Source organism: Mastigoproctus giganteus, chromosome 3, assembly GCF_048544385.1.
Source record: "Mastigoproctus giganteus isolate SK-2022 chromosome 3, ASM4854438v1, whole genome shotgun sequence".
Lineage (NCBI taxonomy): Eukaryota > Metazoa > Arthropoda > Arachnida > Uropygi > Thelyphonidae > Mastigoproctus > Mastigoproctus giganteus.
In genome coordinates, this window is record NC_143577.1 from 216870002 (window position 1) to 216896022 (window position 26021).

The window sequence follows — 26021 nt, forward strand, 5'->3', positions numbered from 1 at the left end:
ACATCCTTTAATAACATCGGCAGGATCACAGCTCATGGCACATGTTCCTGTAGGAACATGCCAGGTGGAACCGTTCATCCCGTCCAAGAATTACAGTTTCAAAGAGGGGATAAATAAGGACTCCCCCATGTCTATTGATGGTATTATGTTCTGAAGAATAAATCCACAAGCTCTCGAGCCATTTCTGGTTTCAATACCTATGCGAACGATCAACAATGACGGCATTGTCTGAAGAAATTTGGTGGTTCTCCTCCTAGAAGTGTTCAGCCACAGCAGATTTCCCATAGTCTGCGGTCTTTATTGTGTTAATATGTTCCTCCATATGTTCTTTAAACCTGCGTTCTGTCTCTCCAGCATAGCACTCCCCACACTCCAGACATTTGATCTCATACATAACCCCACTTGTATCCTCAGTAGATGCAGGATATTTTACCTTTGACGTGACTCTGTGTAATCTGCTCCCTGGAAGCTGCACACAGCGTGTCTCACAGGTACATAATATTCCAGAGATCCACTCTGTTAAGCCTGGACAGATCTATCCAGTTATATTAAGGGAGGTAAGCAAACTCTTAACCATAATTAGTAGAACATCTTTGGATTCAGTACAGGCCCCTATGAACTGTAGGTGTGCAAATGTATTCCCAATTCACAAAGGGGAATCAAAGGGTGACATGAATAATTATAGACCTGTAAGCTTTACTCTTGTTCCATGGAAAATAATGGAGTCAGTGGTTAAAGAAGTAATGTAGGAGACCATCTAGACAGGAGTGCAGTTATGCACCAATCTTAGCATGAATTTAAGTGGCGATCTTGTCTGACCAATTTGATTGGATTTGATGTGATGCCATAACAAATGAACTGGATGCAAAAAATTATTTTAATATCATATACTTGGATTACAGGAAAGCTTTAGGCACTTTTGCACATGAAAGACCGCTGTACAGTTTGGAGCAGTATGCCATTAATGGAAAGCTACTGCTGTGGATAAAGGGGTGGTTGAGTGAGAGAAGATAGAGTGGTTATTGATGGACACTGCTCTTTGTGGACTAATGTTATTAGTGAAGTACTTAACAGTAGGTGCTGATCCCATTGTTGTTTTTTTATATTTATTAATGATATTGATGAAGGTATATTGTACTTAACATCTAAATTTAATTTTGGCAGGATGGTTAATGAAGGTATGCTACTGAAACAAGATCTAGAAAAATTAGGCAGGTGGGCTGCAAAATGGCAGTTAAGTTTAACATTGACTAGTTCAAGGTACTGCATATAGGAAGCAGTAATCCTAGATTAATGTACCACTGTGTGGAACTACACTCCAAGTGGAAAATGAAAATGACCTAGGGGTAACTGTGCATTCAGATATGATTCTCTGAATCTCCGAGCAGCGATATACAGCAGTTTTGCTAGTAGGGATAAGGATGTGAGTTGTATAAGGCAATGGTCAATTCACATCTTCAGCTGGAAACAGGTCTGGTGACCTCATTTTAGGAAGGATGTACAGCTGCTGGAATGAGTGCAGAGAAGGGGAACAAGATTAGTGAGGGAAACAAAGGGGGTGCTCTTACCAAGAATGGCTTCAGTTCTATAAATTGCATCATCTGAAGATTGACAGCTGGTAGCTGATATAATTGAAGTGTTTAAGGCTTTATATGGATTCAACAAGCTCAGCGCTGATGGGATTTTTCCTCTTGCTCAGACTATGCACATGAGAAGGCTTAATTCAAATTGAGAAATGATGGTTGCAGAATAGATGTGTGAAAGTTTGCCTTCAGACAGTGGGTGGTTGATTGTTGGAACAGACCTTCATCTGTTGTTGTGGTAGTGGATAAATTGAATAAATTGAAGGAAGAACTAGGCAAACTGTTGGAGAGGGAATGGTCAGATGATGTGGGAGGGTTTCCTTCCTGTATGATGCTGTATAAGCTTGCTTTCTTGCATCATTTTCCACTGCTAATAATACTAATACATTTCATAATATGTCATTTAGGTATGAATTTTCTCAATCTTCTTGTAAGTGCTGCTATCTCTTATACATATTTCGAGTAATTTCTCATTTAAGAAATTGTAAATGTGCAGTTTATTACACATTTATAATATAGTTCAATTACAGAATGAAAATAGCTTTTAAAATCAGAAGAGGTTACGCCTGTCGGCCATTGTCTTATTTGGGCTTACAAATGCTGAAATTGCAATTTTTTAACAATTTTCTTAATTTTTTATGATTTAGCAAATTTTTTATAATTTTTTTTTTTTTCCAGATTTTGTTACATTCTGATTTGTTTTTTGACAATAGTTTCACTCTACTTTTGCGCAAAAAAGGTCAATATAAGAAAAAATCAATATTTAAAATTATTTATATGCAAGGTTTTCATTTTTACATATTGTTAAAATTCCATGAAGCAGCTGAATGGAATGTTTACAAATTGTCAAAATTCCATGAAGCAGCTCAATCCATAGAATCTGCTGCTGGCAGAAATTCATACCAGTTCACCCACACATGTTCACTCTGGAAAGAGTTAAGTCACTCTGGAAAGAGTTAAGTGCAAATAAAATATGCCAAGTTCTAAGTTTTTGTACTGTGATTAGTTTTTCCTTTTTTAATTGGTATTTATTTCTGCTGTTATTTCTTTTTTTTTTTTTTGTACAGAAATCCAAATTATAACAAATAATCCTCCCAAGTTTTAAAATTTCAGTACACTAAAAGATATATGTTTTAGTGTACTGAAATGTTAAAATAAAAGTTCGTGTATGTGCAGCAGTAGCTACAATTGTTTTGAATTTCAGATGTAATCACTTTACATGATAATTATACTTAATAGCTCTATAATTATAATAATTGTGTTTTTTTGTGTATTTTATTAGAATACTCAGGTGCAAGTGACTGTTAAATAGGTTCACTCACTTTGTGATTTGTATACACCATAGAGTTGAGTTCATTGATGGAGTTTTTAAATATTGATAATTTTAATTGTTGTGCAGACATTTTTTTAAAGCTACAGTCGTCGACTGAGCTAGCCAGGATGCATAGAAAAACAGCAAAGAGTTCTTTACTTATGTAAACTCTAGAAGGAAGGGGATGAATCAGATTGGTCCACTTGATATTGATGGTTTAACTGTTGATGATCCTGCTCAGGTAGCTAACAAACTAAATGAATATTTTGCATCGACATACACAAATGAGGAGTTATTCAGGGAGGGGAATGCCAGAGGTGTATTCAATTCTGGCAGTAAGCTAGATAATCTTGTAATAACTGAGAATAAGTGGAGGAGAAATTTTTGAAGATAAACACAAGAAAGGCACCTAGGGTGGATGGAATTTATCCAGTGATATTAAAGAAGGCAGCAAAGGAAGTAAGCAAACCCTTAGCCATAATTATGAGAGCTTCCCTGGACTCAAGGGAGGTACCCATGGACTGGAGATGTGCAGATGTGACCCCAATCCACAAAGGAGGATCAAAGGGAGACACAGGTAATTACAGACCTGTTAGTTTAACTACTGTTCCAGAGAAATTAATGGAGGTGCTGGTTAAAGAAGCATTACAGGATCATCTAGACAAGACTTCAGTTATAGCTCGGACACAGCTTAAGGGGAAGTCTTGTCTGACTAATTTGATTGGATACTATGGTGTAGTCACAAAGGAACTGGATGCAAAGAATAACTTTGATATCATATATTTGGATCTTAGAAAGGCCTTTGATACTGTTGCACATGGAAGACTGCTGCAAAAATTGGAGCAGTGTGGCATTGGAGGCAAATTGCTGCTATGGATAAAGGGATGGTTGAGTGGGAGAAGACAGAGTAGTAATCAGTGGACTAATGTTGTTAGTAGAGTCCCCCAGGATTCAGTGTTGGGTCCATTGTTGGTTTCTGTATTTATTAATGATATTGATGATGGTATATCAAGCTTAATGTCCAAGTTTGCAGACGATACAAAGGTTAGCAGGGTTGTTAATGACACTAATGACAGTGCACTGCTGCAACAGGATCTAGAAAGGTTGAGCAGATGGGCTGAGAGGTGGCAACTGAAGTTTAACATTGACAAATGTAAAGTACCTGCATATGGGAAGTAGTAACTCCAGAGTAACATATCAACTGTGTGGTACTACATTGACAGTGGTAGAGAATGAAAAGGACCTGGGGGTAATTGTGCAGGCAGATATGAAGTTTTCTGAGCAGTGCAGGTGGTCTGCAAGAGTAGCTCATGGTGTCTTGTCAGTGATATACAGAAATTTTTCTACAGGGATAAGGAGGTGATTATCCCCTTGTATAAGGCAATGGTCAGGCCACACCTTGAGTACTGTATACAGGTCTGGAGATCTCATTTTAGGAAGGATGTAGAGCTGCTGGAGCAAGTGCAGAGAAAGGCAACAAGACTAGTGAATGGAACAAAGGGTTGCTCTTACGAAGAAAAGCTTGAGTTTTGCAAATTACAGTGTCTGGAGATTAGGCACCTATGAGATGATCTGATTGAAGTGTATAAAGCTTTGAATGGTTTGAGCATGCTCAATGCTGATCGGATTCTTCCTCTTGCTTAGAATAATCACCTGAGAGGGCATAAATTCAAATTGAGGAAAGACAGCTGTAGGATAGATGTGCAGAAGTCTGCCTTTAGCCAGCATGTGGTTGATTGCTGGAACAAACTTCCATCTGTCGTTGTAGAAGTTGATAGCTTAAATAGATTCAAGGCAGAACTAGACAAACATTTGGAGCGAGTGGATGGGCGAAATTAGAAGATTTCTTTTTTTGTTTTTTTTTTTTTTTTGGCTGATGCTAAATAAACTTGCTTTCTTGCATCATGTGCCTTTGCTAATGCGTGTGTCTGGCAACCCAAAGGTTGCGGGTTCGAATCCCGACTCAGGCTTGGATCAGAGTAAAATGCAAAAACTTTGGTAGGTGCTTTTCCCACACATTCCATATATTTGTTTAATGGTTCTGTCTGCCTATCAAAATATTTTTATTAATTAAAAATTAATTTGTTTTCTCATTTTTTATTATTAAGGCCCAAATTCTATCACATAATGAAAATTAAAAGCAAAAAATTGAAAATAATGCATGAATAATTTGCAAACTGTGCAGTTTACTATATTTAAAAACTTGTAGATCATCAGTACCACTGTCACAAACCACAGGTTGGGAACTACTAGTTTAATATACTTGAATAATATAAATTTAAAATAGCAAGTTTCTAGTTTGCCAGATTTCACTGTATGTAAATCCAAATATGAAATTTTTTAGCATAAGTATGTTCCATTGCAAATGTGCAAGCATTTCTCACTGTTGCTAATTAGAAAAAGGAGTGAACATCAAAACTGGGAAATAGGATAACAGCTAATATATGGGCTAGATAAATTGTCATAAACATAATTGCTATTAGATCATCATGTCTTGGGTGCAAAGTGTTTGATATGTATTTGCCTTCTCATTATGGCGCCTCTGTAGCCAGGTGGGCAGGAGCAGCAGTGCAGAGCACACGCTTCTTGATTAGACCGTGGTTTGAGCCCATGACAACCAAATACGGAGGATGCGGAAAGGTCAGGGAATGACCACCACATATCCCCGGAGCAATATGGCCTTAGTTGCTAATGCTCCTAAAAACCAAAATAACATAACCTTTTCATTATTGTTATATATATGTTTTTATCTGTACTTAGAACATATTTCCTTTAATATTTGTTATTTTTAAAAATGAATGGAAGTTGTTTGAGAATTGTGTGAAAAATCAGGCTGTGCATAGCATGTGGTACTTGTTTTCTTACGTCCTTTTAATATGCTCTGTACATTTCCTATTCAATTTCAGTGAATTATAGCTTGTTTGGTAGTGCTGAGCTCATTTATGACATGAACAAATCTGGTTCTTGAATCTTCAGCACCAGGTGACAGCTGTAGTAAAGGCTTCTTTACTTGATTGGATGAGCTTTTTCTTAGTTTCTTACCTGATATTGTAGTTAGACAGTCTCAATTGGAAATCAAGCTTTCTATTGGAAAGTTTTGATTGTTGGTCCCATAAAACAGACAAACTGAACTTTAGAACACATGCAATTTTAGAGATGCAGTACATTGATATATTATTTTGTGTTATATATAAGTTACCTTTGTGTTAATCAAAAACAACCCGACCCATACACCTAATCATGCTTTTTTTTTTTACTTTAAGACATTATGGGAAGCAGAACAAGAGGTACAGTGCCTACAAAGGAAACAATCTTTTATTGACCTAGGTTGTGGAAATGGCTTACTAGTATATATTCTTTCATCAGAAGGTGTAAGTAAACATATTTTAATAGCCCTTTTGTAGTTTGTCTTCTGAAAGCTTTTTCATTATTTAATAGAAAATTGCGACTTTGAAAGTTGCTGTTTAATTGTAATTACTTCCAGTTTGAATAATATGTAGTACGAATAACTTTAATTTTATGTTTGCTGTTCTGCATAATATAATAGAAAATGTCTTTAAGACATGCTAAGTACCATATATTTTTGATGTTAGGTTTTATCCTGATAGTTTTTCTGTTAATTTCCATTAGTTCCTAGACATCTATGGGCCTGGTAGTCAGTCTCAGAATGCACATGCACTTACATCACTAAGTTTTCTAAATGTGCATAGGCTATGGGTATTTGCATTTCCATTGACAGCAGGGTCTGTGGAATTTTGAAGTTTTGTAAAACTGAACACTATACATATAAATGCTTTTAAATATTAATTTTTTCTTATTTCGGCTTGATTGTCCAATGTTTTGACAATAAATTTTGTCAATGTGTGACAAATTTTATTGTTGAAAATCAAATCAAAATTAAAAAAAAAAAATTAAAAAAGCTCATTGTTATTTTTTGATAGAGTAATATCCTCTGCATCTGTTTATTTATTGCTGACTCAGTGTCAGCAACTTCTAAATCAGAAATCCACTGAATTTATTCAATTTCAGTTTGTTTTTTAAGCCAAAGTCAGACAACTGAAGTTAACAGATGCAAACATTTATTCTGATTTTCAAAGCTGTTTTCTAACCAACATCTTATAAATTGTCTACAGTTACTTGGAAATGCTGATAAGATATTGCAGCATTTACTTGAATATTTATACCATTATGTTTATATATATATATATATACGTTTCCAATAGTTCGATTTTCTTAAACACTGGTGTTTTTTACATATAGGTATTATTGTTAATACAATACTGGTCTTTAAGCTAGCCTTATCTCGGTTATCTTAATTTCCCATGGCCTATACATTTAGGATTTAGAAGCTTATTGCGTATTGCTAAAGAAATTTTCATGATAATTATTGATGAAATTTTTTTTTATCTGTAACAATAGGCAATTATCAATACTATTTTATAACTATATAATATTATATAGTTATAAAATAGTATTGATAATTGCCTATTGTTACAGATAAAAAAAAAAATTTCATCAATAATTATCGTGAAAATTTCTTTAGCAATACGCAATAAGCTTCTAAATCCTAAATGTGGAAATTAAGATAACCGAGATAAGGCTAGCTTAAAGACCAGTAGTATTTTTGTATTAACAATAATACCTATATGTAAAAAAACACCAGTATTTAAGAAAATCAAACTATTGGAAACGAATATACACTGGCACGTATAATGTTCAGTTGGCCAACATGGTGAAAAACAATGGCATTAACGATGCACAAAAGACGGATTAAACCACAATAGAATGATAATACAAAAGAATAATATGTGTGTGTGTGTGTAATTGAAATGACCTTAAAAACAGACATATATACATGTATACTCTACAGGGCTCACCACATGATGTAATATTACTATGTAGTAATGTATATATACTGCATCCACAGAGCCTACACATGGAACATATATAAACTGAGTTGGCTTGGCATTAGCAACACTCACCTAATGCCTCATGGGGCCACCTTTTGCGTGTAATACAACCCGTACATGTCTCGGCACAGACTCCACAAGGTATTACAGGGGTGTCCTGTGCAGTGCACAATGTGTATGGTCAAGTGGCCTTTTCTAGTAGGTCCCAAACATGCCCAATTGGATCGAGATATGATAACTTGGGTGGCTAAGGGAGGATGGAGAATTCATTTTTATGTTCCTGAAACCAGTTAGCAACCTATCAGGCCTTGTGGCATGGTGCATTGCCTTGTTGATAGATGTGGGAGTTGTCTGTTATCACGAAGGGGTGTACTTGGTTGGTGACAATAAAAAGCTAGGCATTCTCATTGAGCCATTGATTAATATTGTTTTGCAGTGACCATGGGGTAAAAATGATGGCTGTCAACTATATCAGCTAATATTGGACACATAGTCCATGTGGAACTGGTCTTGCCATTCTTACATTGTACTGGGTGATTGGCTGTGCCACTGTGTTACAAGGTGAGACGTTTGTTGTTATGTTTGTTATTTGGTTTTTAGGAGCATTAGCAACTAAGGCCATATTGCTCCGGAATATGCGGTGGTCATTCTCTGACCTTTCCGCATCCTCCGTATTTGGTGGTGACTGGCTCGAACCCCAGTCTAATCAAGAAGCGTGTGCTACGCACTGCTGCTCCTTCCCACCTGGCTACGGAGGCGCCATTGTGAGACGTATGAAGCTTACTGTGGAATTGGCCACATGTGACCTTTGGCTGGTTGTTTGACTGCTATCGAGTCAGTCATTGTAGACTCACGACACCACAGATCAGAGCACTTAACTATGTTTGCTATTGTTGAGAGACTGGCTCCTGCCTGTGTTGCCCCTACAATCATTCCACATTCAAAGTCTGAAAGATCTCGATGCTGACCCATTCTTCCTTACAGACACTCAAAAACTGATCTCCACGTATACAAACTACAGGTAGTTCTTGACTTTACAAGTTAATTTGTTCCTAGCGCATGCTCATAAAGCGAGAATTTATTTCCCATAGACATAATGTTAAAAATAGGGGTTACGTTATCAACAATGAAATTAGTTAGCTAATTAGTTGGTTTAAACAATGATTGATTTATCCAAAGAAATGAAAATGTAGCCTGTAAAATCAAGCAAATTATAATAATAGAGAAATTATTTATGACTTACAAATGTTAAAGAATGTTTATTCTTTCATCATCATCATCGACTCAATGCACACTCATTTATCACTCATTATTGGCTCAGCACTCGTTGGCTTATTGCACAAGGAGCCACCTTCAAAAATGCTTCAAGAAGCATTTCTGAAGATAATCATTTTTTTTCCCCAAGATAATCTTCTCTTTTCTTTCAATAGCATGCATATGCATTTTTTAACGGAATGCACAAATTGCAACTAACATGATTTGCGCCAGAGTAACAAGTTTACAAAGCTTAAAAAAAAAGGAATGAAGAGAAGATTCTGAAAATTTATTTATGCTTTTTATACGATTGAAGATTTCAGTAAAGGGCTAACACATTTCACCATAATAACGTAAAAACCCACACAATTCCAGCTATCGGTATTTTCACAAATGCAATAACATCGAGTTTACTACCCATTTATAATTGCTTGCAGTAACAGAAAAGTCCAATAAACCGGAAAGTGCAAATTATTTTTATTGTTTTATGGTCATGACTTCCAGAAATGTGCTTTAGAAAAATATCACAACACCGTTTAAAATTGGTTCTTATAATGGAACATATGATAACGATGAAAGTGTAGTGCGTTTAATGATTTGAATTGGTAACTAATACAATTTACACTATAAAAACGACCTTTTAGGAAGTTATATAGCGAAATTTTGAACTTCCGAGGTCGTGGAATGAATTACCAAAAAACAATGTGTTATTGGATTCACATTACAATATTTTCGTGATACGATGGTAACGGATTAATATCGTAAAGTGGGGTACACTGTATTGTATAGCTGCGCGCATGGTTTGAAATGCAGTATTTACGAATGTTTAACATTCATTTTTTGCAATTAATGTTCATATTTTCGATTTTGTCGATACTTGATACTTGGAAAAAAAAACTTGTAAAACCCGGGAACTTGTAAAGCAAGAACTGCCTGTATATTCTTGTATCAGCTGTTCCCAAGTTTGAGCCTGCTCCAGTATTACATACCAGTTCATTCCTACATGGGGGCGCCTCCGTAGCCAGGTGGGCAGGAGCAGCAGTGCGTAGCACACGCTTCTTGATTAGACCGGGGTTCGAGCCCGTGACCACCATATACGGAGGATGCGGAAAGGTCAGAGAAGGACCACCGCATATCCCCGGAGCAATATGGCCTTAGTTGCTAATGCTCCTAAAAAAAAACAAATCCTACATGGGGGGTAGCGTTGCTAATTCAGAGCCAACACAGAGTATATGTGATTGGTCACAAAAGGGTTAACAGTATTTCTGTTATGCATATTCTGTATAAATGGAACATTGTTGCATTTGGGGTGAGAGGCTTTTTTTTTTTTTACTAAGTGGTGGTTGTATGAACTTTATTATAAATCATTTCTGTGGAAATAAAGTAAGAGCAGTGAACCAAGTCACATATTTTACAGTCTCTAGATATCATTACTGTATCTCTATATTCAATTTATACTGTATCTGTATAAATTGAATTAATTACCCTTCAGACACTTCATTCTGTTGAGCTACATATTTTTAACTGTTCTTATATTACTAAAAATTAGTGAAATTTAATAAGATTTGAATATTCTTTGAATGAAGGTTATTCAAAATTTTCTAATCTTTTTTTTTTTATTGCAACTACGTGTAATAACTTGATAATATTTAATTTTATCCCATTCAGGTAACCATTTGAATGAGGTTTCAATAGCCAATAAAAAGTATTTTCTTGTGTTTTTAGTATATAGGTCTTGGTCTTGATATAAGAAAAAGAAAAATATGGGACTTGTATGGAAAGGATATCAAGCTCAAAGTAAGTGCCATTATTATGAAATTGTATGATGTTAGAATGTTTTTTAATAAAAGACATTAAATATAATAAAAATTTATTATTAATACATGTGTATAATAAAATATTATTTAATAATATAATGTAATATATAATAAAATAAAAATATAATATAATTAAAAATAATAAAAAAGAATTGGAATGGATTTCATAAAAATCTTTAAAAATCCTATAAAAAATTAATTGAAATGGGAATAAATATTCTAATATATTAAGATATTACACAAGTGGCCATGTACATGACGTCTTAAATTTTGATCACAATGTTTGCCTTCTAAGAAATTGGGTCTCTTTGACTATGATAAGGTTTATCACTAACCACCTGTTTCAAAATGTCTAAGTTGAAAACTTTGTTGCTCTTGGACCATAAAACAATCACAACATTGTTAAATGTTATCAGGGAAAACCTTAACCAAGTCAAAATCATAAGTTTTTTGAGGAGATGAAAAAAAAAACTTAATATTTAAAATAAAGTTCTGATGCTTTGTTATTTGGGTTACATTGTCACTAATATTCTTACCCAGCCTGTCTTAAGGGAGAACTGTTAGACCATTCTTCTCCAGAAACAGTTTTCTATAACAATATAGTGGGTTTACCACTTCTCAGTCATTTAGCAGTTTGAGTTTAAATCCTATCCAGAGACTTGGGAAATATATAAAGTTGCCTTCAATTGGTGCTATAGTTAGCCTACCTAGGGAGCAGCACAGTTCTCATTGTGTGTTATACAGGATTTTTTAACCTACACAACACAAGTTCTGAATTCACTTGTATAGACATATCACACCAAATCAGTAGAGTACAGGTGCTGGCATACAGTATGCTTGGCACACTATAACCAAAGTAGCTGATACACCAAAAGGCAGCCATTCAGAAAGCATTATATCTTCTATCTGCAACTTCTCTGGAAGTCAGAATCTAATGGTGATTAACATTTTAAAGAAATAAAAGTTTTATATTTTAATATATGATTTTTTGTGTGTGTGTGTGTGTGTGTGTGTGTGTGTGTGTGTGTGTGTGTGTGTGTTTTTTTCTAAATTGAACATTTATGCACAGGAAAAGAATTATCACGTAGCATTATCATATCGTTATACATGAGTATAATTTTTCTGTTAATATAAACTCATTATTCAGAATTTATATGAATTTATTTGACTATACCAGGTGGTGATACTTAAACAGACTACTTTTAGGATCTTACATAGCAAACCAGTCATCGGAGAAACAAAATATTTGTCAATAGACTGTCTCATACACATATGGTAATATGTTATGTCACTACTTTGTCAATTCATTTGCACACTGGCATGTTGTTAATTTAGTAAAGGTTGAAACTTAATTATTGCATGATCTTTAGTGGAGTGTAAGATGTACGGAGTAATATTATTGATTTTATGCTTGATGCCTTAAGTCTACTGATATATGTACACTGTTGCAGTAGTGATGCTTCATTTAAATAGCTCCATAACCAAAAGTCAGAGGCATTTAGATTGGGGGAATGAGATGACCAGAAGTTGAAAAAAATTCAAGTTGTGACATTTTAAACATCTTTTAGATCAAGTACTTTACTCATGTAATAATATGCAACCAAGTGTCATTTTGTATGCAGTGTCTTCAGCATTGATGTTGCTGTTGTAATGAAGTGATCCCCTGATTGCTGAGAAATTCAAAGTATATTTTCTTTTGCTGCATAATTCTCTTCTATTGTAAATCAGTCATCCACTAAATATTTTGCTTTTTTAATAAATAAATTACTCTTTGGCCTCAAAGTAACCACAGTTTAAATTTAGTCACTTGGTTTTAAAATTTCCTCTAGACATCAGTTTATGTAATGGCATCATTAAAGGAAAATGTTCTTAATTTTTTACGAATAAGAACTTTTTTCTTTAAAAGTTATAAAACTATTATAACTGGTGGATGTATAAGTTCAAATTAAATGTTATATAAAGCTCACAAAATTTTGTCATTCATTTAGTTTAGAGAAATGACTTTTTCAATTATTTGTAAATATGTCAATTTTGTTCATCTAGGAATCAACTATAACTCCATCAGATGCAGTGCTGTTCCCAGAGTACGACTGGCTGATTGGTAATCACTCAGATGAACTGACACCTTGGATACCAGTTATGGCAGCTCGGTAAGTATGGCATACTGAGTTGTTGTTTTTATCTCCAATTAAAAAAAAAAAAAAATTAATTGCCAATTTCTAAATGTGAAAGGTTACTTATCTTAATTCTGTACTCATCCACATCACATTACTAAGAGTATACTAATTTAGTTATCTTAAGTTTAGCTGTAAAAGAAAGTTGAGGAATTATAGATTCTAATTCAAGAGAACCTTGTAAAAATCAGTAAGAGGGAGTCATTTATTAATTTGATCATTCTCTTTTGTAGGAATGGATTTTTTTGAGGGCTGTTCAATAAAGAATGATTAATGTAATTTTTTTCACAACATACCTTTATTAATATCCATATTTTGATGCTCCTTTTCAAAGTAGTCCCAGTTTTACTAAATTCACTTACTCCAACATTTTTGCCATTCTTCAAAATTATGTTTGGAAGCCATTTTTTGATATATGTTTGAGAATCGCCTCCAATGTCTTTACAACTTCTGATGAGTGGAAATGTTTTCCCCTTTAACTTTGGAAATACGAAAAAAATCTCAGGGACAAAGTCAGGATTGTAGGGCAGAGAGGAATGCATGACAGTAATGCTGGCTAAGTACTCAAATGACAGTATGAGCAACATGAGATCTCACATTGTTGTCATGCATCGTGCAGTTGTGGTCATTTGCAATGAATGTGATCCCACAAAGTGTGCAGTACAATTCTGTAGTAAAGTCCTGTAATAGTCATATGCTCTGGCACAACTTGCTGGTAAACCATTCCTTGAATATTAAAAAAAGAGATGACCATAACTTTTCCTGCAGAAGTCATAATTTTGCTTTTTTTCAGTGTTGGTGATGATGTAGACTTCCAAACAGTACTTTGTTGCTTACTCTCTGGGTAGAAATGATTAAGTCATTTTTCATCCACCATTATCACTTTGCAGGTGCCTCCCTAGCCAGGTGGGAAGGAGCAGCAGCAGTGCGTAGCACACGCTTCTTGATTAGACCGAGGTTCGAGCTCGTCACCACCAAATACGGAGGATGCGGAAAGGTCAGGGAATGACCATCGCATATCCCGGAGCAATATGGCCTTAGTTGCTAATGCTCCTAAAAACCAAACAACAAACAAACAAACATTATCACTTTGTGCAGAACTTCACCATCTTCAGTAACCATCCATTGCAGCTCCATGCAGACTTGCTGTTGCTCAGGTATTCAGTAGCCTTGGAACCCAGAGTGCACAAGCATGTGTCATATGCAAATGGTCATGGAGAATATCGTGCATGCTTCCTAATGATATTCTCAACATCTCTGACAGTTGCCATACTGTTATACAAACTTCTCTCATGATTACAAATGCTGCGTTTATGGTTTCTGTGGTGACAGCAGTGGTTGGAACTCCAGGACTGCTGATTTTTGTGATTGAACCACATCCATCTTTAAACATTCTAAACCACCTGTGAGCTGTGCTATATGGAAGTGTAGATTCACCATAAGCTTCTTTTAACACTTCAGTACACTTCAGCTGATGTTTTTTCGAGACAGAAACAAAATTTGAGAGCAGCTGTGTTCATTGCAATGCACATCCATTTTTATGTGGACAAAACTAAACTTGACTGACCACCAAGGTCACACACATACACCAGTCAACTGTTCAGTTCCTATGTGATGCAGCCTGGTTTGGTCTTAAATTCCACAGCTCAGTTAGAAATAGCAAGCAGTACTTGTTCATGAAAATTATGATCATTCTTTATTGAACAGCCCTCGTAGCAAGGTTGTAGAGGAACCATCTCAGATATGAGAAAAGAATTAAATACATTCCATTTTTTAGCCTTCAACCAGTTTTTATTTCTTAAAATATAGTATGGAAAGTGGAAAGAATTAGATTATTCTCATACATTTTGTGGTACTTCCTGTATCACTTTTTCAGTGACTAAAGACAGCAGAACTGGTAAATTATGGTGATATGATTTTCCTTAAGTTGTTAATTTTGATTATACATTTCTTATTTGTTAAGGTTCAGGTTTTGTTGAATTATTTAACAAATAGCTGTTAGCAAATATTAGGTAAACATTTATTTTTATAATTTAAAATAATTTTAAAGAACATAAATTTTAATTTAGTTATTAATTTAAATTTTAAATTAATAACTTATGTAAAAAATAGTACGTTTGTGTAATAAGATTAATAATAAATCAATTAACATTAAGTAAATGGATAACTGTGAATACTTATGCTCCTGTAATGCTATCCTTATGATATCATCAGCTTCACATACCAAGACAGTGGATTACAATTCATTATATTTGTGTTCTGTACTCTACTCTTAGAAACTAAGAAAGTTTGGAATTAAAACTTTAGTTATGGTCTCCTGGAACCAATCTTAGGTTAGTTTGTTGCTGTGGGTATTTAGAACAAGAGTAAGGATTTGAATGTTGTCGGATTTGACATCTGTTTTGCACTAGCCTTTGTGAGTTTCTTAATTATGTGGGTGGGTTCGTGATTATTAGAAGGGTAATCATTATCCCACACACGCGATTAAGATGCTCACAAAGGTTAGTTGCCAAAGATGTCTAATCTGACAACATCCAAATCCTTACTGTTGTTCTAAGTACTTCATCCTCAGTTACAAAAAATTTGAAATAAACCTGAAAATGGAAGTAACTGATAGTATTGAATATATGTAATATGATTTATATGCATAATAAGCAGAAATACATGTGCGCATTTGAAATTTCTCACATGTAATGTTCCTTTAAACTGGAAAATGGAAGAGAATAAGTGTTTCTTTTTGTCTAAAACATTTTTTTTTTTCCCCGAGTTTTGGCAGATTATTTATTTGTTTGAAAATAAAAGGTGTTAACATGTTTTAAAATTTTAAATTTTTCATTAGAACTTAAAAAGTACATATATTAAGTACTGAAATCCATTAAGGGAAAAATGAAATATTGGCAATATTTAAGCAGAATTCAAAACCCAAATCCCTAAAAATTAAAAAGAAAGTTGGGCACCTATCAGGTAACCTGCCACCATTTTTGCTTCATTTTGGACAAATGCTGCGTTTGTCCAAAGCCAGGTTAAGAAAAGCTAAAGGCTAATTTATTACAAATATAAAATTCTTATTTTAGTTAAATATCAGGGTGTTATTAAAGAAAAGATTTGAAGCAAAATTTTTGTGAAAAATAAAGTAGGATTATTTTTTGCTAACATTGAAATTAATAAGTTTATCAGATTCCATTGAGGAAACATTAGAGATAAATATTTAAGAGGTTAATAGAGGCCATTTCTAGAATATTTGGCTGCTTTTGAAAAGAAAGTTTATAAAACAATAAAGTAAAATTCAGCTACCAGTAAGTAAATGGGATTTGTAACAAATGGAAAGAACACTGATATATATATATATATATAAAAAAAGAAAATAGTAAGTTAAAAACAGAGCCTTGTGGGATACCAGCATTAGTTGAAAGCTTTAAACATGAAAAACCATATGCCATCACCCACATATTGACCAACCAGAAAGAAAAGTGGTGGACAGTGAATGTCAACAAAAGTTGTGATCAGTAACTTTATCAAGAGATTAGAAGGCACAACTTCCATTTGATTGTGAACAAGTTTTTCACTTTCAGACTTTTCAATATCAGTTTTAGACTCAGTGATAGCTGTCTGCATCTATTTTACATTTTAATGTAGGCAGAAAAGAGAGATTTGTATTTTTCTATAAACTATTTGCAGTATCATCCAATATCATCCATTTGCAGTATCATCAAAGACAGCTTTGGCACATTGACAGGCAAACCAGGACTTAGATAAGGCGTGAGAATTTAAAGAACATGATTTTAAAAGTTAAGAAAGGTTTTAAGATAAGCTTCATGTTATGCAAAATGGAAATGATATGTGGTTATCCATAGTAAATAATAATATGAAGGAATTACACTATTATACCACATGCAATTGTTAAGTAAATTTATTGAAATGGTTACATAAAACTATATAATCACCCCAGCACAAGTACTTTAAGTTAAATATATCTTGAAACAGGCCTCTGAGGTTGGGAAAACTCATGTCACAATAATAAACTCATACACCAACCATTTAAATTAAATTAAGAAAATTAATTTACTGTAAAATAAAATATAGTACAAACAAACAATCTATTTACAATAAATATACAACTTAAAATGGATTAAAATAAATATATAAAACTTTAAGTTAAACAATACAACCACCATGATACAAGTAATTAAATGGTAACATGTGAGACCAACTTAGTCTCATCATCAGGCTTAGAAAGGCACAAAAGACTGGGTCAGTGCAGATATTTTGAGACAGCTAAGTCATGTCATCATTGTTAATCTAGTAAGTCACCTGTTACCATATTTGCATTGCCTCCCAGTCACTTTTATTCTTGTCTTGGCCATTTGGTTTTCTAAGCTTGAGGATATGACTCAAATGGATCTCAACCATTGCCATTTAAGTTAAGTACTTGTATTGAGGTGGGTTATATACTTTAATTTAATTGGTTCAATAAGTTATTTGACAAGTTCATGTGATATAATAGTATATTTCTTCATATTAAAAATAATAGTCTAACCACGGATTAGTGCAATAGAAATTACTTAGATCGTCCCATTTGACAATACCATGGTGCTAAACAGAATAGGGAAAGAGAAAATAGTGAGAGTGAGTTCAAGTTATGGTCTTGAGTTCCCCAGAGAATTGGTTCGTAAACATTCCCTCTCCTTCCCAATTTAATCTAAAATGAATAAATGCTTAAATTATTAAAAAATAAGTGCAGTTTAACTCTGTGCCACTGACATTTAGTATAGATGAGAAAATAAGTAATAGTAGTTTTATTATAATTTACATACAAAGAGATGCAAGTATACTTAATTAACAAAAGAGCTGTTTATTACAAAATTTTTTAATTAATACATCTCGAGTATACTCCAAGTGGTGATATTCTACAATTCTCAGGTGTAATTCTTCTGTCCCATTTCATTGCACTCATTTTTATTAGTCTATTAACTTAAACAATTATCACATAAAGCTGCTACCTACAAAATAGTAATGTAATTTTCTCTGACTTTGAACATGACATTTTGTTTGTGATGGGGTATTAAGTCCTCTTTTTTTGTTTGTTTGTTCTCATGTGTGGAAACAAACTACTATTTCCTTTGTTTTATAAAGGAAATAGTAGTTTGTCGCTGCATACAAAATCTTTCATGCCTTTCTTTTCTCCTCCACTTTTATTACCCTTGGCACTGAAGAGAGCTAATGCGTAATTTGGAGTGTTGATCAAGAGAAAAGGTACAAAAGGAACAAATTAAAGATTTTATTCAAAATTATTCTCTCTTTCTCTTTTTTCTTTTCTTTTTTTTTTTTTTTGATGTTTCTATTCTTACATTTATAATGTTATCAGACATAAGCTTTCAAGATGTCAAAATATGCTGTGTAATATAATATAATATACATAAAAATAGCTCTGAATTTACCTTAAAATGGAATTAACCATATAAAATAGTATCTCAGAAAATCGATAATATAAAACATCAATTATAATTCTAAGTCTATTGGTTTTTTTTTTTTTTTTTTTTGTTTAATTTCAAATATCATCAATTTTAAAATTATAGGTCTTCGCATAAGATGAGATGCTTTCTGTTACCCTGTTGTCCATATACATTTAATGGAAAATATCAAAGAACTCATCCAGGAACAAGTCATTATCAGTCTTACTTGAATTTTATAAAAGAAGTTTGCGAGATTATGGGTTTTATTGTCACACAAGATAAGTTAAGAATACCATCCACTAAACGAGTAAGTAATTTAGTGTATCTGAATATATGAATTTATCTTTTATATTAATGGTTTTACGTTGCAAGGAAGGGAGTCTGAATTGGGCTGCATAAGTGTATGTATCAAAGAGCCCTCAAAAGTTTATTTCATATAAATAAAACAACTCATGTGAAAAATGTGGTAATGAGCCATTACCTTTCTTATTCCTATAGTATATTATATAGAAACGTAAAATATAGTTCATGGATACTGCTTGTACCACTATTTTATTAATTGCAGTTTTTAAATTTTTATAATTTCTAGAAAATCCTTCATTTTTTAAAAATATTATCTTTAATTTTTTGATAAGAGAAGAAAGGGACGTGGTCCTTACATGGCATCATTGATTCTTTACCCTTTCATTCACAATGTAATATTGCCTTTAATACCATTAAATATTATTATTATTATTAGAAATGTAACTTTTGACTATAAAACGTTTAGGGCATATCGCACTATACTTATACATAGTCTGTAACTTTTGATTAACATTTGGCATTGCTTGTTTATCTGCAATTAAAATTGTCACTGGGTTGTTAGGTGTTTGCACTGATAACATGCCTGACTACTTTCTGTAGAGAAATTATTAAAACAGCAGTCAGAATGGTAACATTACATTACAAATTAATGTCAGTTCTTTTTGGAAAGCTGTTTATTTGTTGCCAAGTTCTGATCATGGGAATCATTCTTTCTCACTGAAGACTGCTGAATACTCAGTGCTAAATGCTTGGGCTTATATTAGAGACAAATACTATTATCCACGAGCCTGCCTAAGTTGCCAATGTCTTTTAAAATTCTATAGTGTCACCTGAACAGGTAAATTCATTCAAGATCTGAGACTAAAAATCTATATATTAAAAATCTGAGACCACCAGGAGAGTTGTTTTGAAGCTACCCGCTTCTCTTCTGCTGGTTCTTGTGATCAAAAATTGAATGCAGCAAAATATATGAATTTTATTTGATTTCAACTACTGCACTGAAATATCCCTCTGCAGTTATATAGTAGTAGGTATACACTCATTTAATCATGTTGCAATATTACATATTTAGGTGGCTTTAAATACTGACTTTAAATTTTAAATACTTGTTCCAGTTTATTACAAAATTTTTCCAAACTTTTTCCAGATATGTTTTGTGTGCTCTGCTCGTACATACCATGCAAGTAATGAAGAAATGATAGATAATTTGAGGACAGACTATATTAGGCGAACAGTAGACAAAACTACAAAACAGTCAACTTTATCAACTCCAGTTAAATTGACAGTAGCTAATACTAACCTGCAAGAATGTAATGTAAATAATGAAACCAAATTTTCTGGTGGAGCTATAAATAAGGAGCAAATTCCAGTTATGTCAAAACAGTGGCTGACTGATTTCAGTCCAAGAGAGAAAACAGAAAAAGTTAGAAACTGTAGCAATTTGAACCAGGATGTTCTAGAAAGAATTGTGAAAACTTTGGTAGATTCCTTACTCTCCTCTAGAGATAATTATGAAACAGTAGTTTTAAATGAGATGACAAAACAGTGGAACCGTGGAGGTATGTGTTTTTCTTTTATTATTTTACTTTCATTTTGTAGAGAATTATTTTCATATTCTAATTGCCAATATTTGGGGGTTTTTTTATGTAAAATTAGTAAGTTGTGGGTTTTTTTTTTTTTTTTTTTTAATTAGAAGAAGTCTATGTATAGTGGTTTTGTAAAAATATAACTACTAAGGTCATTTAAATGAAAACTGCAAAGCCCTAAAATGCATATTATGCAATAAACTGATGATAATCTTGTGTCAGATTATTGACCAAAATCTGTTAGCAGCACTAAATGCCCACATGATACTATGTGCTAGTGTTATTTGGAAACAGTCAATCTTCAAAATGGCAGCACCCTTGCATTGATGCACCAAGGAGGGGATGTGATCTGTATTCAAATTTTTGAATGAAGAAGGAATAAAACCTGTTAAAATTTATTGCAGAAAGTCGGCTTAGTGTGATGAAGCATGCATGAATCAATGGCAAGTCAGTGAATGGGTGATGAGTTTAAGAACAGCATTGAAAGTGTTTCTGCCTTCCTGCCTTAAATTGGCAGAAAAGCAGTCAATCAGTCCACATCTACCTCTTTGTAGAATCCTGGGAAAAAAAAAAAAAAAAAAATGGACCAAAAGGATTCTTCCCAGTCAACAAGAAAGATTTTGTAACAGGCTGGAAGGCACAATATAGCCGAAGCAGCTTTTGCACCACAAAACTACAAACAACAACAACAGGCTGGAAGAAAACAGCTTGATCTGAACAGATTTTGTGCACACCCAAGTTACCAAACTCCACCCTTCATTAGTACATACCTTTTTATCTAACTTTAGCATTAGTAGAGGCATATAATGTAAAAAAGCACGCTCATGCAGCATCAGCCAAAAAAAAAAAAATTCCATTTCACCCATCCATTCACTCCAAAAGTTTGTCCAGCACTTCCTTGAATTTATTTAAGCTATCAGCTTCCACAATGACAGATGGAAGTTTGTTCCAGCAATAGCAATCAGCCACCTGCTGGCTAAAGGAAAATTTCTATTCTCCAACTCCCTTTCCTCAATTTGAATTTATGCTCTCTCAGGTGCGTGATCTGAGCAAGAGTAAGAATTCCATCAGCATTGAGCTTGCTCAAACCATCCAAGGCCTTATACATTTAATCAGATCATCTCGCAAGTGCCTAATCTCCAGACACTGCAATTTTGCCTAATCTCCAGACACTGCAATTCCTGATTTCCTGGTCTGGAAATCTATCCATAATTGATGCCGCCAACTCTGACCAATTATAACTTTAAACATAGATAAAATTAAATTACAAATAAAATAAATAAATAATACATAAAATCAACTGTAAAATATAATATAATTTAAAATACAATAAATCATATGAATATATTAAAATAATAAAAATATTATACATTAAAAGCATTAAACCCGTACTACTCAAACTGAAGCTTTCGGCAGCATCTACTGCCTTTCTCAACATAAGTAGTGCTGCATCAAAAATTCATTATAAAGTACTAAGCCTTCCCAGCAGACCCAGGGTGTACTATGGTACCTGCGCATGCTCCGTTTCCTGTATATCAGCACCGGAAATGGCTTGGGGCTGTATGACCTTAAAACGCTCATCCCTATCCAGGATAACAGTCTCAAACATTACATTAATCCTACAATCCTTAGGCTCTCCAGCCACTTCCAGTTCCAGAAACCCTCTACCTTATCTGTAATTACAGCTCCTTTGGCTGTTATCCCATGCCCAGTTTCCCAGGAATGTTCTGCCACGGCCAACCCTGAGACATTAGCCAATCTAAGTGTCCTGTTATGTTCCCCCAATCTAATGCGTAATCTGCACTTAGTCTCACCTACGTAACATCCCCACAATCCGGACACTGAATTTTGTAGACAACCCCACTGTTGTCAACTTCCACAACAGGGTCTTTAACTGCTGCCATCACTGTGTGCAGCTATCAACCTGGAAGCTGCACACAACATATTTGGTACAACCGAAAGATGAGGGCTGTTGGTTGCGTAATGCCTGGCTTAGTAGGCAATGTATGCGGTGGAGCCAAGTATCCCCTCCTCCCTCTGAGCACCATGTCCACAACAACCTTCAATCATGTTCCGGGGGTATCCACATCTCACAAGGTCGGCCGTGACCTGTTTAATTTCTTCCTTCCTATCCTCCAAGGTAGAGCAGTGCGACCAAGCCCTAACTACACTCTTCTTATGACCTCCAGTCTGGGCAGAACCAAAATGAGTACATTGGGCCCGACACATCTCCTTCCTAAACACACTTGTTTTTAATTGTCGGCCCACCGTGTAAATCCAGACATCCAAAAATGGCAGAGTACCCTCCCCGCCCCGCTTGACTTTGGAGGTAAACTTTATAAAGAGGGGGAACCACTATTAGGCCAATTGAGAACCTCTGGCCCACGTCCCCTACGTAGTATAGCGAACGTATCATCCACATACCTCTTCCACGCAGGAGCAGCGGACCAGAGGAGCTTAACATCCTATCCTCAAATAAGTCAGGAAGTTATATGGTTTGCCCAGGATCAGAACATTGAAGAAGAAATTTTGATATCTTTTGATGTGGTGGCATTATTCACGTGCATTCCGGTGGATCATGCTTTACATTGTGTGTGCACAACCTTGGAGGGTGATAATACCTTGAGAGATAGGACGAATTTGAGTATACAGGACAGGACATGTGAAGGTGTTAGCTTGTGTTTGTCCGGAACCACTATGGTATTTTTTTTTTATGTAAACCCCAAACACGAGAGGCAATAGAACCTATAGTACTTAGTACCGTGCTTGGGTTGGAGGTTGAGAAGACGAAAGAAGATATTTGTTGACATTGGACTTGAACTTCTGTAGACTGTAATTTTCAGGAAATACTTATGAAGGAAGGTTGTTCCAGAAAACGGCAGTTGAATGAATAAATGAGGAAGATGAAAAGTTGGTCGTGTGAGTTTGAAGTTGGACAGTAAATGGATGTTGGCTGGTGACGGCACGTGTTCGGACTGTTTCGAAAGAGAGAGCAGGAATTATAGAAGCCAATTCAGAAGAACAGTGCCCATGGAAATATCTGTAGAAGAGGCATGCAGCAGAAACAGTACGTCTATGAGACAATGAGTGGAGAGACTCTGTTAGAGATGAATCATTAATTAACTTAACTGCCCTCTTCTGAATGGAATCAAGAAGCTTGAGAGAGGTTTTGGGGGCACCACCCCAGATATGGGAACAATATTCCATGCAGGGCGGATTTGCGGTTTATACAGAGTGAGCAGCTGTTTAGAAGAAAAGTAATGACGACAGCGAAAGAGAAAACCAAGTTTTTTAGATGCAGAGTAAGCAATATTTGTAATGTGCTTGTGCCAAGAGAGATTAGAAGTCAGGGTGATCCCAAAAGAGATATATCGTTTTGCCTAGAAATCGGAATGTCACTAAAGATAAGCATAGGAGCAGAGGAATCCTTTTTGCAAGATATAAGACAAGACTCAGTTTTAGAAGGATTGAAATCAACTAAGTTGTCTTTGCCCCATTGGAGAATTATCTGAAGATCGGCATTTAAGGAATTGGTAGCAGATTTTCGAGAAGTTCAAGCTGATTGAGCAGGGCAAGGTTTCTCAAAATGAAAAGGGGAATGCAGTGAGCTATCATCAGCGAAACTATGGATAGGATTTCCAGTCAATGGAAGAAGGTCATTAATATAGAAGAGGAAAAGAGTGGGGGAAAGAACTGAACCTCGGGGGACACCGGCATTAGTGGAGAAGCTAGAATTCAGAGAGCCACCTACCATCACCCTCAGTGAGCGATCAGAGAGAAAGCTGGATAACCAATTACTAAAAACAGTTGGCAAACCATAAGATGGAAGCTTGTTTAGAAGGCCTTTATGCCAAACATGATCGAAAGCCTTTGAGATGTCAAGAGCAACTACTTGTGTTTCACTGAACCTTTCCATTGAATTAGTCCATAAATGGGTAACATAAGCCAGAACATCACCAGTGGATCGACACTGACGGAATCCATACTGGCGATCATTGATCAGACAGAAGGTTTCTAGGTAGTTTAAGAGTTGGCGGTTAATTGATTTCTCCATTACTTTAGAAAGAGTAGAAGTAATTGCAATGGGACGATAATTGGATGGGAGGGATTTGTCACCCTTTTTAGAAACTGGCTGGATATGAGCAAATTTCCAAGCAGAAGGAAAAACACCTTTGGAATAAGAAAGGCGGCATAGAATAGGAGTAAGTTCAGGAGCACAGGTTTTGAGAACAAGTGGAGAAATACTATCGGGACCTGGAGCTTTCGTAGCATCAAGATTCGCCAAAATCCTTCTGACATCCTTTTGACGGAAGACCACAGGAGGCATTGAATGGAGCGTGTTGGGAATGGTGGGAGGTGTTTTACCAAGATCATTAATATATGAGTTGAAGAAAAATGGGATGCTAGCAGTTCAGCTTTATCCTTGGCTGAAATGACAACAGAACCATCTGGTTTGGACAGAGATGGGAGCAGAGATGGGCAAAAGTTGCGGCCAATAGCTTTGGCAAGGGACCAGAATGCTCAGCTACCATTAGAACAAGAAGCAAGTTTTCTACTCTTAGCCTGTTCAAACTCTAGTTTGGACTGATTAATAACTGATTTACAGTTGCTGCGAGCTTTGGTGTAGGCAGAAAATGAAACTGAAGAATTAGAAACAAGTCAATTACAATATGCAACATTCTTCTCTTGAACAGCCTTAGCACATTTATTGGAAAACCAAGGTTTAGATAAAGGACGAGATTTTAAAGTGGAGTGTAGGATAAAGGATTCCATTCCTACAAGAATATTTTCACTAACACTATCTGAGCAAACGTTGACATCAGAAGTTTTAAAACAATAATCTGACTAAGGAAAAGAAAAGAAATCTCGCAGGTCATCCCATTTTGCATTCTTGTAATGCCAAACAACACAGGGTTGGGAATAGCCATGAGATAAAGGCTCCATTGGAGAAGAGACAGTCACCAAGTTGTGATCTGAAGTGCCTAAAGGACCTCTCACTTCGACCGTGTACTTAGAAGGGTTGTTTATGAGAAAAAGATCAAGCGTGTTGGCTGTATGATTACGATTGTCCTGTATTCTTGTAGGTAAATGAACAATCTGTGCAAGGTCATTAGTAATTGCAAAAGCCTCAGCATCTTGACCAGCTGGGTCGGTGTGACTAGAAAATGGAAGCCAGCTGGAGTTGTGAACATTAAAATCACCAAGGAAAATTACCTCACTGTTAGGAAAGTTGGACTGGAGAAAGTCAAGTTGTAAAGACAGGATGTCAAAAAGCTCCAAGTGATTAGTGGAGTTGGGAGAATGGTAGAGACAACAGATGAATTTTACACAATGAGGTAGAGAGATTTTAAGCCAGAGAAGATCAAAGAGAGTAGGTTCCAAATTGCCAAGTCTCTGACAGGGAATATTAGAACGGACATATGCACAAGTACCACCTTTGAGGCCAAAGGAATCATACAGCGAATAATTTGGGCATCTGAGATGAGCAGTAGTTGAATCAACTGATAACTGAGATTCTGTCAGAAAAAAGTACATGGGGTTTGGCAGACTGCAAATGAAAATGGACATTGTTAAGATTAGAATTGAGATCATGTATATTTGTGAAATGAATTAGGAAGTTCTTGGGATG

General features: G+C 35.0%; 1 protein-coding gene across 1 annotated transcript in view; it reads left to right on the forward strand.

The window, feature by feature from the left end:
• Positions 1–26021, forward strand: part of LOC150088715 (putative tRNA (uracil-O(2)-)-methyltransferase) — an 84727-nt gene that overhangs the window by 36216 nt on the left and 22490 nt on the right. Inside the window, exons 5-9 of the mRNA XM_090370291.1 lie at positions 6159–6266; positions 10785–10856; positions 12920–13026; positions 18627–18810; positions 19954–20365. Of these exons, the coding sequence (XP_090226417.1) occupies positions 6159–6266; positions 10785–10856; positions 12920–13026; positions 18627–18810; positions 19954–20365 (883 nt within the window). The remainder of the gene's footprint in view (positions 1–6158; positions 6267–10784; positions 10857–12919; positions 13027–18626; positions 18811–19953; positions 20366–26021) is intronic.